Below are 14,202 nucleotides of genomic sequence, written 5' to 3' on the forward strand. Positions count from 1 at the left end.
CTAACATAGAGGCGTTCCCATGGTGATGGGGACGCCTTAAGTTAAAATATACCATCGGATTGGAGAAAACTCCGACCCGATGGTATAATAGGGACTCCTGACTTTACATTGAAATTCAATGGTGGACGGATAAGTTTGCAATTGCACCATATTGTGTCAACGTCAAACGGATCCGTCCCCATTGACTTGCATTGTAAGTCAGGACGGATCCGTTTGGGTCCGCACGGCCAGGCAGACACCAAAACGACTTTTTTTTCATGTCCGTGGATCCTCCAAAAATAAAGGAAGACCCACGGACGAAAAAACGGTCACGGATCACGGACCTACGGACCCCGTTTTTGCGGACCTTAAAAAAAAACGGTCGTGTGCATGAGGCCTTAGGCTACATTCACATGAATGTATTTTGTTTCCATGTCCGTTCCATTATTTTTTTTTTTGCAGATTGGATGAGAACCCATTCGGTTCAATGGGTCCGCAAAAAATGCGGACAACACATCGTGTACTATCCGTATGTCCATTCCATAGCCCCGCAAAAAAATTAGAACATGTCCTATTCTAGTCCGTTTTGCGGACAAGGATATACATTGTTACAATGGATTCGCAAAAAACACAGACACCATAAGGACGTCATCCGTTTTTTTTCCGGACCACAAAACACATATCATGTGAATGTAGCTTTTAGAGCATAGAGCACAGGTGGAGTAGTAGACAGATATTAGGGAGGAGATGTAGTTATATGCAGCAGTGGAGATTGTTTTGGGTAAGTGTGATAAGTTTAAATTTCATTTAATAGCAGGTAGGCAACCACTACAGTGAGTGGCACAGGGTAAAAGCATTGGTGTAGCACAGATAGATGAGCCTGACTGCTGCACTCAGGGTACATTGGAGAGAGAAGACTTTAGTGAGGGGAAAACTGATTAGTAATGAGTTACAGTAATTGAGATGGGAATAAATCAGAGCAATTGTAAGAGTTTTTGCTATTTCCACAGAAAGAAAAGGGCAAATTCTGGAGATGTTTTTGAGGTGCAGGTGGCATGGGTCTGACAAGTTTTCAAGTGACTGAATATAGAGCGTTAAAGGAAAGAACTGTGTCTGTATCCCTGCTGCCTAGGCGTAATGGTTGCACACTGAGAGAAATATCTTGTTTAGGTAGATTAGTAGATTCTGAAAACTCAAGAAGTTCAGTTTTGAAGGATTCAATTTCAGACAGAACGAGGACCAGATTAATAGAAGCTCACAGAGAGTCACTGGTATTTTGTAGTAGGGCAGGGGTGATGTCACGGGATGAAGCCTATAATTGGGTGTCGTCAGCATATATACATAGGAATTGTACTGAAAGCCAAATCTGCTGATAGCTTGTCCAAGAGCAGAGGACCTAGGGCTGAACCCCGTGCAACCCCAAAAGAACGGAGAAGGGGGGGGGGGGGAGAAGTAGAGCCAGCAAATGCATCATAAGTACAGGTTCCACCTCTAGGACTTTCAGCTACCTTGAAAATATTTGCCGTTTTTGTGCCATAGCTTTTCATTGAAATCTATGGAAATTAGAAAAACTGTTGGACAAGCAGGCCTTATTTATATTGAATTAATTGAGGAAATAGGCTGTACAGAATAGGCAAATTTATTTGGCCATTTATATCATTTATGTTTAATAGTAATAATAATAATTATTGTTGCTGTATTGCTTATGAACTAGTAACGTTTCTTTATGTAGATTTATTTGTGTATTTAGTCGTCTTGCTGCTGCCTGGTAAAACCTTGACTTGTGTACAAAGCAATTCTATTTGTTTTCTTATATCTGTTCACTTTTCAGGGATGATTGAAATTGTCAAAGACGCTACTACCATTGCTCAGATACAGCAGAGTACGGTTGGAAACACTGGAGCATTTAAAGATGAAGTTCTAAGTCAGTGGTTGAAAGAAAAATGTCCACTTGAAGATAAGGTATTATTTTATAATGGTAATATTTAGTCCAGGTTATATAGCGGTAACAAAAACCTCTGTGAATATTTGCATTTTTTCTGAAATTTATTGAATTTGAAAATGATAGATAGTAATTAATTACTGATTTCAGGTAATTTGTCACATGAGATTCAGTGTATAATGGTTCAACAGTTTATGTGGTACAGACAAAAGCGTGATACAAATACTCATACTTACCTCCAGAGCTATTTTCCACTTGAAATAGTCTTCAGCTAGCATGCTAATAATATTCAACATTGTACAATTTTACAAAACAGGTATAAAATAACCACAAATGCGAATACCAGGGTGGATATGGCTAACAACAAAGTGTATTCTAAAAATAATCTAAATACAGCTTAGAAGAATTTAGATAGCAGCAACTGACATTCCACAAAAGTAAGGATCTTCATAACTAATCCATAGAAATTACAGATCCTAAACAAAATCAGTTTTTGTTACAGTGGCAAACTGTGTCTGCTGCTTACCCTGGGTGTATTGAAGCTAGTATTCAGGGAAACTTCTCTGTGATACTGTAAAGATTAACCTCCCCTCTTGCTTTCTGTTCAGCTGCTGACTAAGGTGCTGGTCAGCCCTCCTATTTATTCTGGACACTTTGGGGGACATTTGTTAAGACCAGCGTTTTAGACGCCAGTCTTAGGGTACTTTCACACTTGCGGCAGGACGGATCCGACATGCTGTTCACCATGTCGGATCCGTCCTGCGGCTATTTCGCCGGGCCGCCGCTCTGTCCGCCTTGACTATAATGGGGATGGGGGCGGAGCTCCGGCGCAGCACGGCGAAAGCCGCCGGACTAAAATTACTGCATGTCAGGTTTTTTAGTCCATATTATAGTCAATGGGGACGGAGCAGCGGCCCGGGGGCACGGCAAAATAGCCGCAGGACGGATCCTACATGGTGAACAGCATGTCGGATCCGTCCTGCCGCAAGTGTGAAACTAGCCTTAATAAGGTGCTGCACTGGCGGTGGATCTGCCAGAGTTATGAAGGGATGCAGACCATTTTCTACACCTAAACTAGGCAAAATGATGGATGAGATGGGCCTATCAGCCCCTCCCATTCCCCACCGATGCCATGGGGGAAGTCACAGTTTGCAGTACAGAGGACCTTTGCGCTGCAATCTGAGCCACAAATATGCCTACTTTAGGCGTATTTCTGTTTAATAAATGACCCCCTTTGTTTCACCTCTTTGCCTGAGTTAAGATGCCGTCAACTACACCGGGACTGTGTTGAGAGGTAGCAGCCTGGTGGGTCTCCTGCAGTGAAGACAAGATCCCTGTATAAGGGTTAAAGGGTGAAAACCAAGGGTTCATGAGGATAACGCCCTTACAGTTCCCAAAGTCAAACCGGTTAGTTGGTACAGTGGGTTCCCACCCAATTCCCGTTACATTTTTATTTTCATACATTATCCAAAGAATTACAGTAAGTTAAGGGAAAAGTTAATGGCTAATATCAGGTTAAGCTATAAACATTTAGAGATCATGGCCAACATGCACTTAGAGTTATGTTCTTAGTTTAAATGCAAGTACTGTGATCTTCCACGTTGCAGTGGTCTATGGTAACAATATTTTCAACATTCAGTAATCTTTCCTCAACCATGTAAGGCTATTTTCACACTTGCGGCAGTGTGATCCGGCAAGTAGTTCCGTCGTCAGAACTGCCCGCCGGATCCGCCGATCTGGATGTGACTGAAAGCATTTGTGAGACGCATCCGGATGCGCACCTGTCTCACAAATGCATTGCAAGAACGGATCCGTCTCTCTGCTTGTCATGTGGACAGACGGATCCGTCTTGTATCTTTTTTCACATTTTTACCGGTCTGCGCATGCACAGACCGGAAGGACTGATCCGGCATTCCGGTATTTTGAATGCCGCATCCGGCACTAATACATTCCTATGGGGAAAAATGCTGGATCCGGCATTCGGGAAAGTCTTCCGTTTTTTCGCCGGAGATAAAACCGTATCTTTTGCCTGATCAGTCAAAATGACTGAACTGAAGACATCCTGATGCATCCTGAATAGATTACTCTCCATTCAGAATGCATGGGGATATGCCTGATCAGTTCTTTTCCGGTATAGAGCCCCTGTGACGGAACTCTATGCCGGAAACGAAAAATGCTACTGTGAAAGTACCCTAAGTTGAAACCACATTCAACACAATGCCACGGACACTGCAGACACATTTGAAGTAAAGAAATCGGCGGCACTCACCACTTGCAGGATATCATCATTCCATTAATTTATTGCGAATAGCAAGATATGCACAAAAGCAGCACAGGGCTGGGGCGGACAAACCTTCACTTAGAACAAAAGCTGCGTAAGCGGTGTATGGCAGCGACGGCCGTTTCGCGCGGTTGTGCTTCTTACGGCATTTACTACGCGGGATGAGTAATATGATACCTTTATAGATCAGGTTGTTACGGACGCCAATTATGTGTATTTTTTTTATTTATAAAAAAAATGTAATAACATAAATGAACGGATATGAGAAAAGACCATTTTAATTTTATTTTTATTTTATTTTTATTTTATTTTTATTTTATTTAAATATTAATTTTTCGCAAGAATTTGTTAAATACTATAAGGACCTTTACTCCACGGAGGGAGTAGGGGGGTGTGAGGATATAAGTCTCTTTCTGGAGGGTGTATCACTCCCTAGTCTCTCCGAGGAGGACAGGGACTCGCTGAATGGCCCTGTGGAGCTGGAGGAATTACGGGATGCCCTCGGGTCTATAAAGGGTAATTCTAGTCCTGGGTTGGATGGTCTCCCCTTTGAGATATATAGAAGATATGGTGAGGTGATTCTCCCTGTACTCCTGCGGGTCCTTAATGAATCTATGGACAAGGGGGAGCTTCCTGCTTCCCTTTCGGAGGCGGTAATAACCTTGATAAGAAAAAAGGGGAAAGATGAGAGTAAGGTGGACTCGTATCGCCCCATCTCTCTTCTCAACACCGATTTTAAAATATGTGCTAAACTACTGGCAAACCGCCTAAAAAGAGTTATAGGAAAAATAATACACACAGACCAGTCAGGGTTTGTCCCGAAACGTCAGGTTCAAACAAATATCCGACGGGCCCTGCTGAACATCCAGGTGAGCGGGGAGGGTGCCCACTCCATCTTGTCACTGGACGCGGAGAAAGCGTTTGACAGGGTGGAGTGGGCATACCTCTGGAAAATAATGCATGAGATGAACTTGGGGGAAAAATATATTAGATGGGTGCAATTGCTATACAACCATTCGAAAGTGAGGATCAAAATTAATGGGGAGATATCCGAGTCGGTAGTATTGCAAAGAGGAACTAGGCAGGGGTGCCCACTTTCCCCCTTATTGTTTGCCATATTCGTCGAACCGTTGGCATGTAAGGTGCGAGCAGATGACAATATTAGGGGGTTTGGGGGAAGGGGTGTAGCAGACAAAATATGCTTATACGCGGATGACATCCTGTTTTTTCTGGAAGGGGGGGCGCAAATGGTGCCATACCTGATGGGGATAGTAAATCAGTTCGGCCGGATTTCTGGCTTTAGGGTGAACTGGATGAAATCCGTGCTGCTCCCCATCGGCTATGAAACTATGCGAACGGACATTAATGTTAAAATATTAAAACCCACAGAAGCATTTGAATATCTTGGAATAAAAATTAGTTCGCGACTACACTATATAGAACTTAACATCTCCCCCCTGCTAAAAAGGGTTAAAAACAAAATAAGTATTTGGCAAAGATTACTGATGCGACAGGCAGATCGAATTGCCATTATCAAGATGGTCCTGCTACCGCAGATTCTTTATGTTATTTCCTCCTGCCCTGTGTGGATAGGATCACTGTTTTAGTGTATTGGAAGGATTGATAAATGATCTAATATGGGGGAAAAAAAGGGTTAGGCTGAAACAAAAGTACTTGTGGTTAGATGAAGAAGATGGTGGTTTGTCCGTCCCCTGTTTCAGAGCCTATTATTATGCATCCCAGCTTCAGTGGTTAATGACAGAGGACGATAGACTGCGTTATTTCTTGGTGGGCGAAGGTCCTCAATACAATATTATTAGTGTCCTGGAAACTGGGATTATTAAAATAAAAGGTAGGAAGTGTCCAATTAGTAATATGATGCACTTAGTATGGGTTAATGTTAAAAAACTATTGGGGATAAGTTATTCACTAAAGATTACCCCTATATGGGGGAATATAAATTTAGGTGAATTTCAGAAGTTGGATGACTATGTATTCTGGGGAAAAAATGATATAAAGTATATCTCACAGATTGAGGCGAAAGGAAAGTGTAGGACACTAGAGGAACTGGGGCTTAGTATAGAATTAGACACCCTTACACGGTATAGATATACCCGATTAAAGCACGCATTTGACGCAACAGAGAATAAAGAGTATTTAGTCACTGAACACTCAGAATTTGCAGAATTCTGTTATCACAGTAACGGGACTAAAATATCAATTTCACAGATATATAAAAAAATTAAAAGGGGGCTAGGGGGTGTGACTAAGTTTAATAGTGAAAGAAAATGGACATTAGAAGTAGAGTCTAACAGTCTTGATTGGAGATGCATTTATAAAAGCATAAAAAGAAGCACTTTATCGAGCAATTTTCGGTTGATACAGTTCTTCATTCTCCACCGAACCTATATCACCCCTTGGGTGCTGAGTAGAATGTATAAAACGAAAGATTCTAGATGCTGGAAGTGCAAAGCGAACAATGCGGATTTTATTCACTAGATCTGGTATTGTCCTCCTATTCAGGTGTATTGGACGCAGGTATTTCAGGAGCTAATTAGATCAACTGGGTGCACTGCGCCACTTTAAATTTCTATAGCGGTGCTCGGATATATTAGGAAAATAGGTTTAGACAGCAAAAATGAAAGGAAATGGGCCAAAGGATTGATGCTGGTGCGGGTTGTGGTGGCTAGAGAGTGGGCGGCGGACGCACCACCAAATATTGAAGAATGGAAGAACCTATGTGATAGGGTGCAGAGATATGAATATGCCTGTAAGATAAAATAAAAAAGAACAGGGAAGGTAAATGGATATGAGGAAAGGGGGGAGATAAGGAGTAGGTGAGATGTGCTTAAAATTTAGAATTAATATAATGAAATGGGAAAGGAAAGGAAAATAGGAAACGAAGGAGGGAGGATTGAGATCCCAGACTGAAATCCCCGATATGAGATCATGAAATCAATCTTTTCTCTTTTTTTTTTTTTTTTTTTTGTAGAAACCACCACCAAGGGAGGGGGGGGGGGGGGCTTATAACATGTCTTTATAATTTGTTATTATAATTTGTTATGATATATGTAGGAATTAAAAAGAGGGGGGGAAAAAAAAAGGTTAATGATAGACTCCTGGTGAATAATGATAATTGTGTAACAAACTTTTGTGCATATTTGGGAACCATCACTGTTTATATCTTTTGTTCCCTGTCTGTTCTTTTGTTATTTTTTATATGCTGAAAATGAAACAAAAAATATATATAAATTTTCACTTTTTTTTTCACTTTATTTTTTTACGCAGCAGCAGTGGCCCGATGGAAGACAGAGAGAGCTTCCTCTCTCTCAACCCCCTGGATGCCGCAGGCAGCTGCTGACAGCGGCATCTATGGGGTTAAACGGCCGAGATTGGTGCCAGCACCGATTTTGGCCATAGCAGCAGAGTATCAGCTGTAAGTTACAGCCCCTGTAAGCAGTTTGGATGTTATTGTACGTCCAAATGCAGTAAATTACTTGCAATTTGGATGTACAGTAACGTCCAAATGCGTGAAGGGGTTAATACATTACACATGTCTGACTCTAGAACAATGGAGAGCTAGACTGGAGTATGAAATGTCAGTCTTGATAAATCCCTCCCCCCACAATGTTTTTATCATGGTCAACAAACTAGTATTTTAACAATAGTTTTTACATTCTAGGGATTTTCTCCGTTTTTAAGAATCCCTCAGGCTAGTTTTCTAAAGAGATTTTACATAAAGCAGGTGAATGTTTTACTTATGAAGCGTTACATTTGAGTTTCTCTAGTGTATATCACTAACACTATCATTTCACTATTTACTAGCTAAACTCAGCGGTGGAGAGGTTTGTCTATTCCTGTGCTGGATACTGTGTAGCAACCTTTGTACTTGGAATTGGGGACAGGCACAATGACAACATAATGGTAACTGAAACAGGTAAGATGATATTTATTTGCCTAGTATTTAGTGTGTACTTTTTAGGTGAACATGAAATGAAGTGTCATTTTTTTTCATCTAACACAGGATTGCTTTAAATATTTAATTTCTGCTAAATATTTAACAGCTCATAATGGCTCAGTGACATGGGAAATGAAAACGGATTAGCATTAAGCCTAGAATGTTCTCTTTTCTTATCTCATAAATATCATAAAGGCATTTATGGTTTGACGTCAGAACATTATTCTAGAAATATAAGTATATGCAGTATACGTCACCGATCATCCATAACTTACTTACATAAACCACTAATAGGTGAAGTAAATAACAATGATTATCTTGTGACAATGGCATTTGTCAAGGAGTAGGATATATTAGACTGTAAGTGAACAGTCAGTTTTTTGTTGATGTATTGGAGGCAGGAAAAACATCTCCAACATAGTAGGTCTTGTTGGGTGTTTCTGGTAAGCAGTGGTTAGTGCCTACCAAAAGTGGTACAATGACTTACAACCGGTGAGCTGGATACAGGTGCCCAATGCTCATTGATTCATAAAGAACAGCTACTGTAGCACAAATTGCTGAAAAAAGTTAATGTTGGCTGTTTCAGCACATTGTGTATGGGTCTACATAGCTAAAGACCAGTCATTATGGATATGCATGCCCCTGTCCACCCCAGAAAGGTCTTACAATAGACATGTGAGCATCAAAACATGGCAACTGGATGTACAATAAGCTGGTGAGCTGTGGAAAGCAGTGTGATGGTCAGGGCAATGTTCTGCTGAGATACTTTGGGTCCTGGCATTCATGTTGATGTTACTTTGAAACATACTGCCTACTTAAATATTGTTGCAGACCAGATATACCCCTTCATGTCAATAGTATTCCTTAATGGCTGTGGTCTTTTTCAGCAGGATAATGTGCCCTGCCACATTGCAAAAGTTGTTCAAGAATGGGTTGAACATGACAAAGGGTTCAAGGTGTTGACTTGGCCTAATATTTCCTCAGATCTCAGTTGGATCAAGCATCTGTGAGAGCTGCTGAAAAAACAAGTCAAATCCCAATTACTCTGCTGCTAGTGTATTGGTGCCAGATACCACAAGACATTTTCAGGGGTCTTGTGGAGATGATTTCTTGACAGGTCAGAGCTGTTTTGGGATGGCACAAGGGAAACCTACACAATAGTTTTTTTGTGGTTTAATGTTATGTCTGATTGTTGTACATTTGTAGTGCCTTGTGAAAGTATTTACCCCGTTTGGTGATTTTCTTGTTTGGTTTCATTACAACCTGGGATTTAAATTTATTTTAATTTGAAATTTATGTAATGGACTTGATAAGTCTAAATAGTTACAGTGGACCTCAATCTAAGTCTACTTTCACACTGGCGTTTTGGCTTTCAGTTTGTGAGATCCGTTCAGGGCTCTCACAAGCGGTCCAAAACGGATCAGTTTGCATTCGAATGCATTCTGAATGGAAAAGAATCCACTCAGAATGCATCAGTTTGCATCAGTTCAGTCTCCATTCTGCTTTGGAGACGGACACCAAAATGTTGCTTTCAGCGTTTTGCTGTCCGTCTGATGAAACTGAGCCAAACGGATCCATCCTGGCACAATAGAAAATGGATCCGTCCTCCATTGACTTTCAATGGTATTCAAGACGGATCTGTCTTAGCTATGTTAAAGATAATACAAACGGATCCATTCTGAACAGATGCAAATCCGTCCATGACGGATCCGCACAAAACGCGAGTGTGGAAGTAGCCTGATAGAGAGTCTGTGGCATGTTTTGGAAGACTGATGTACACCAATGCAACCCATCTAAGGTGAAGGATTTGGAGCAATTTTGCCTGGAAGAATGGGAAAAAAATCCAGTGTCTAGATTTACTAAGTTAATAGAGATTGGCATCTGTATTTGCACCAAATGGTGGCTCCACAAATATTGGCATGCACCTTAAAGGTTTTTTTTTTGTCTCAATTATTGTACCGTAATTCACAGATTATCCCTCATAAAACATAACCTTTATTAGGATCTATATTAATAAAACACCCCCAAAAAATAACAATCCAAAATGACAATTAGACAATGTTATCACGATCAAATATAGTTTGGTTCACCGTCTTGTAGATAGGGTGAAGATGAAAATCTCGGGTACTGTCCATATATCTGACCCTAAGACTGTGTACCCTGCATACAACTACGGAATAGCCTCCCCGATAGGGCCGATCCTGTATCAGGAACTTCCTAAATGCCCTAGGACGGCCCTAATTCGGGATAGACCTATAGAGATGAGCTATCACTAAATAGTTGACCAGACTAAGGCTACTTTCACACTGGCGTTTAACTGATCCATTTGAAATGCATTTGAAACAGATCCATCAATAAAATGACTAAACAGAGACAAACTGAAGCCATTCAGACGGATCCGTTCAAACGGATCCGTCTGTATTGCGGATCCGTTTGTCACGTTCGTTTCCGTTTTTGCATCCGTTTAGCGGATCCGTTTTGGAAAGAGTAGCATCTCTAGGTTCCCCCATCTTCATGTATTCAGATCCCCAGGGTTGTCATGCTCCTATATTTCTCCAGGACTATCTTGTTGAAATTCAAAGTTGGTCCGGCTTTGATAATGGACCACACCTTTCGGACTCTTGTACACGACTACATGCACTTAAAGATGTATAGTGTTCGTTAGCGGGCCATATGTCCCTGATCGTCATTGATCGTGCGTACGGGAGTACAGAGCATCATGATGCTGACCATGTTGTGCCGCAAACTGGGCTATTGTCCCGCGCTCATATGATCTATTAGTGCAAGACTATATCCCCGCGGGCAGCTCAACTTGCACAGAATCATTTCTATGGGAGAGGCGGGTATTAGCGCATGGTGGTGGACGTACCACGGAAAATTTCTTGTCCTCCAGCAACAGTGCTCCCCGCTCCGTTCTTGATATAGGTGCGGGTCCTACCAATGTTACCCACACCTATCAGACAATGGGGGCATATTCAAGCGAAATCCCCCCATTGTCTATGTGAATACTGGCAATGGTAGACCCCTGTCCTGGCGATCTACTGAGATGAAACTACGGGCCACAGGAAAGGATGCAGGGCGTAATTGTGGGGTGTGGAGAAAGGAAGGGTCTGAGGAGGAGGGGACCCAAGCATGTGTAGAGGTGGACGGAGTTTGAAAAGAAGTAGAAGGAAAATACTGGGCAGGAGAAGAATAAGAGACAGAAGGTAACACATGCTTGGGGGGGGGTGGGAAGGAAAAGGTTGGCGGTACTGGCCACTGGTGTGGGATGGGGGGTAGGTGTGGGATGGGGGTGGTGTTTCTTGGGGGCGGTACATAATTTCCCATGACCCATTCTCTAGCATGATCTTAAACGCATGCAACTGCTCGGGCGTCATTGAGTCCATCAAACTGATTATGCTTAGCCCATAATGGTAGTTTGGGCTGTGTTGAATCGCCGACTCCGCCCCCTCCCAGCGGCGATTCAAGTCAGCACTAAACTCCTTCTGATGTTCGGCAAAACCTTCTAGAGCGTCGGAAACTACCTCTACAAGGTTCGCATAATCAGTTCGATTTGGCCTACCAAATCTCTGCCAGCTCACCAGGACTCTCAAATTTTGGCGAAAACCGAAGAGCCTCTGTTGAGCGGAGGGATCCGGTAGGGGACTCGGATTATCCTGAGCCGATACATGAGGGACAGGAGGGCTGGCGCTGGCGATCTGTTCCGGTTCCGCCTCAGGAGGTTGTTCAGGCTCCCGATTGCTGCTGGCACTTCTGTAGGAACAAAAAAAAGGAAAGTTAGGAATTGTTCTTTAAATAAAACATCCATGTTCTATGCTATGTCTACCGTATACCATAGGGGGCTGGCCAAAACAGGGGAGCCAAACGCTCCGCTGTCTCAGACAGCCCCTTTACAATATTTTTTTTTTTTTACAGTTGTTAAAAATATTTACCTTCTTGGTGCCATCGCCTTTCGTAGGAACCCCAGGGCCGCCGTATGGATGTATGTAGTCCCTGAGGTTCCTCCGGAGCCACTCAGGGCCTGAACCTCCTTGTTAAAATCCCTCCTGAAGCGGTCCCGGATAGAGCGCCAACGCGTTGTAACCAGTTTGACTATAGAAAAAAAACATAAAAAATAAAATCAGCATGATGTAAGGAAAAGAACAATATTAATGTATTAAAATACATATTGTTTTACTTACCATATTTCTCCTGAGCCGCCGCATTTAGATCCCCCTAGGTCTCAAAAATTTCCGCACAGATGTCCCTCCAGAGCCGCTGGGTCCGATAATGATCAGCGTGGTGGCGGTCGGAGTGGTCCCATAATGATGGACGCGCCTCCACCAGTTGGATGAGGAGCAGGTTATCTATGGTAGGAACCCCGAACTCCTCATCTTCCCTGGTGGAGCCTCTGGAACCCTGAAAAAAAGGAAATACAAAATTAAATGTAAATCCTAATACAAAATGCAAATTAAAACTACTTAATTCAAGACTTACACGTCTACGACCGCCACGCTTATTCCCGCAGACTCTGGAGGCGACTGGGGGATCCTCGCTGGCGGCTCTAGGTGCAGATTGCTGAAACAAAAACAAAAAATGTTTTAAACAGAATGTATTTAAAATAAAAAATTATATATATACACTCACCTAAAGAATTATTAGGAACACCTGTTCTATTTCTCATTAATGCAATTATCTAGTCAACCAATCACATGGCAGTTGCTTCAATGCATTCAGGGGTGTGGTCCTGGTCAAGACAATCTCCTGAACTCCAAACTGAATGTCAGAATGGGAAAGAAAGGTGATTTAAGCAATTTTGAGCGTGGCATGGTTGTTGGTGCCAGACGGGCCAGTCTGAGTATTTCACAATCTGCTCAGTTACTGGGATTTTCACGCACAACCATTTCTAGGGTTTACAAAGAATGGTGTGAAAAGGGAAAAACATCCAGTATGCGGCAGTCCTGTGGGCAAAAATGCCTTGTGGATGCTAGAGGTCAGAGGAGAATGGGCCGACTGATTCAAGCTGATAGAAGAGCAACGTTGACTGAAATAACCACTCGTTACAACCGAGGTATGCAGCAAAGCATTTGTGAAGCCACAACACGCACAACCTTGAGGCGGATGGGCTACAACAGCAGAGGACCCCACCGGGTACCACTCATCTCCACTACAAATAGGAAAAAGAGGCTACAATTTGCACGAGCTCACCAAAATTGGACTGTTGAAGACTGGAAAACTGTTGCCTGGTCTGATGAGTCTCGATTTCTGTTGAGACATTCAAATGGTAGGGTCCGATTTTGGCGTAAACAGAATGAGAACATGTATCCATCCTCTGATGGCTACTTCCAGCAGGATAATGCACCATGTCACAAAGCTCGAATCATTTCAAATTGGTTTCTTGAACATGACAATGAGTTCACTGTACTAAAATGGCCCCCACAGTCACCAGATCTCAACCCAATAGAGCATCTTTGGGATGTGGTGGAATGGGAGCTTCGTGCCCTGGATGTGCATCCCTCAAATCTCCATCAACTGCAAGATGCTATCCTATCAATATGGGCCAACATTTCTAAAGAATGCTATCAGCACCTTCTGGAATCAATGCCACGTAGAATTAAGGCAGTTCTGAAGGCAAAAGGGGGTCCAACACCGTATTAGTATGGTGTTCCTAATAATTCTTTAGGTGAGAGTGTGTGTGTGTGTATATATATATGTGTGTATATATATATATATATATGAAATGAAGGAAATTAATACACCGCAGCACATCCAATGGTGAAAAAAATGGTGGAATCCTTTATTCACCCAAGCAGCGACTGTGAGTTTTTATATGGTCGTGTCAAATTAACATACATAAGTGATACTTAAGCAAAACATTCAAAATAAAGTACAAAACGTTTCATGTGAAAATATCCAGACATCATATTTGAGAGATAATGTAATCAAATACATAGATACATATGGCTCAAACATACAAGTCCGTCGGTGCATAAAACATATACATAATTTACACAAGTGGTAATCAACAGTGAATAATTGTCACCTGTGTATGTGACACCGTAG

General features: G+C 42.1%; 1 protein-coding gene across 5 annotated transcripts in view; it reads left to right on the forward strand.

Annotated features, from left to right (window-relative positions):
• Window positions 1-14,202, forward strand: part of PIK3CG (phosphatidylinositol-4,5-bisphosphate 3-kinase catalytic subunit gamma) — a 113,518-nt gene that overhangs the window by 71,873 nt on the left and 27,443 nt on the right. For all 5 annotated transcript variants that reach the window (XM_040412764.1, XM_040412781.1, XM_040412774.1 and 2 more), the window contains 2 exons: window positions 1,811-1,941; window positions 8,028-8,139. In XM_040412764.1, coding sequence (XP_040268698.1) covers window positions 1,811-1,941; window positions 8,028-8,139 — 243 coding nt within the window. The remainder of the gene's footprint in view (window positions 1-1,810; window positions 1,942-8,027; window positions 8,140-14,202) is intronic.

The sequence above is a fragment of the Bufo bufo genome, chromosome 1, assembly GCF_905171765.1.
Source record: "Bufo bufo chromosome 1, aBufBuf1.1, whole genome shotgun sequence".
Lineage (NCBI taxonomy): Eukaryota > Metazoa > Chordata > Amphibia > Anura > Bufonidae > Bufo > Bufo bufo.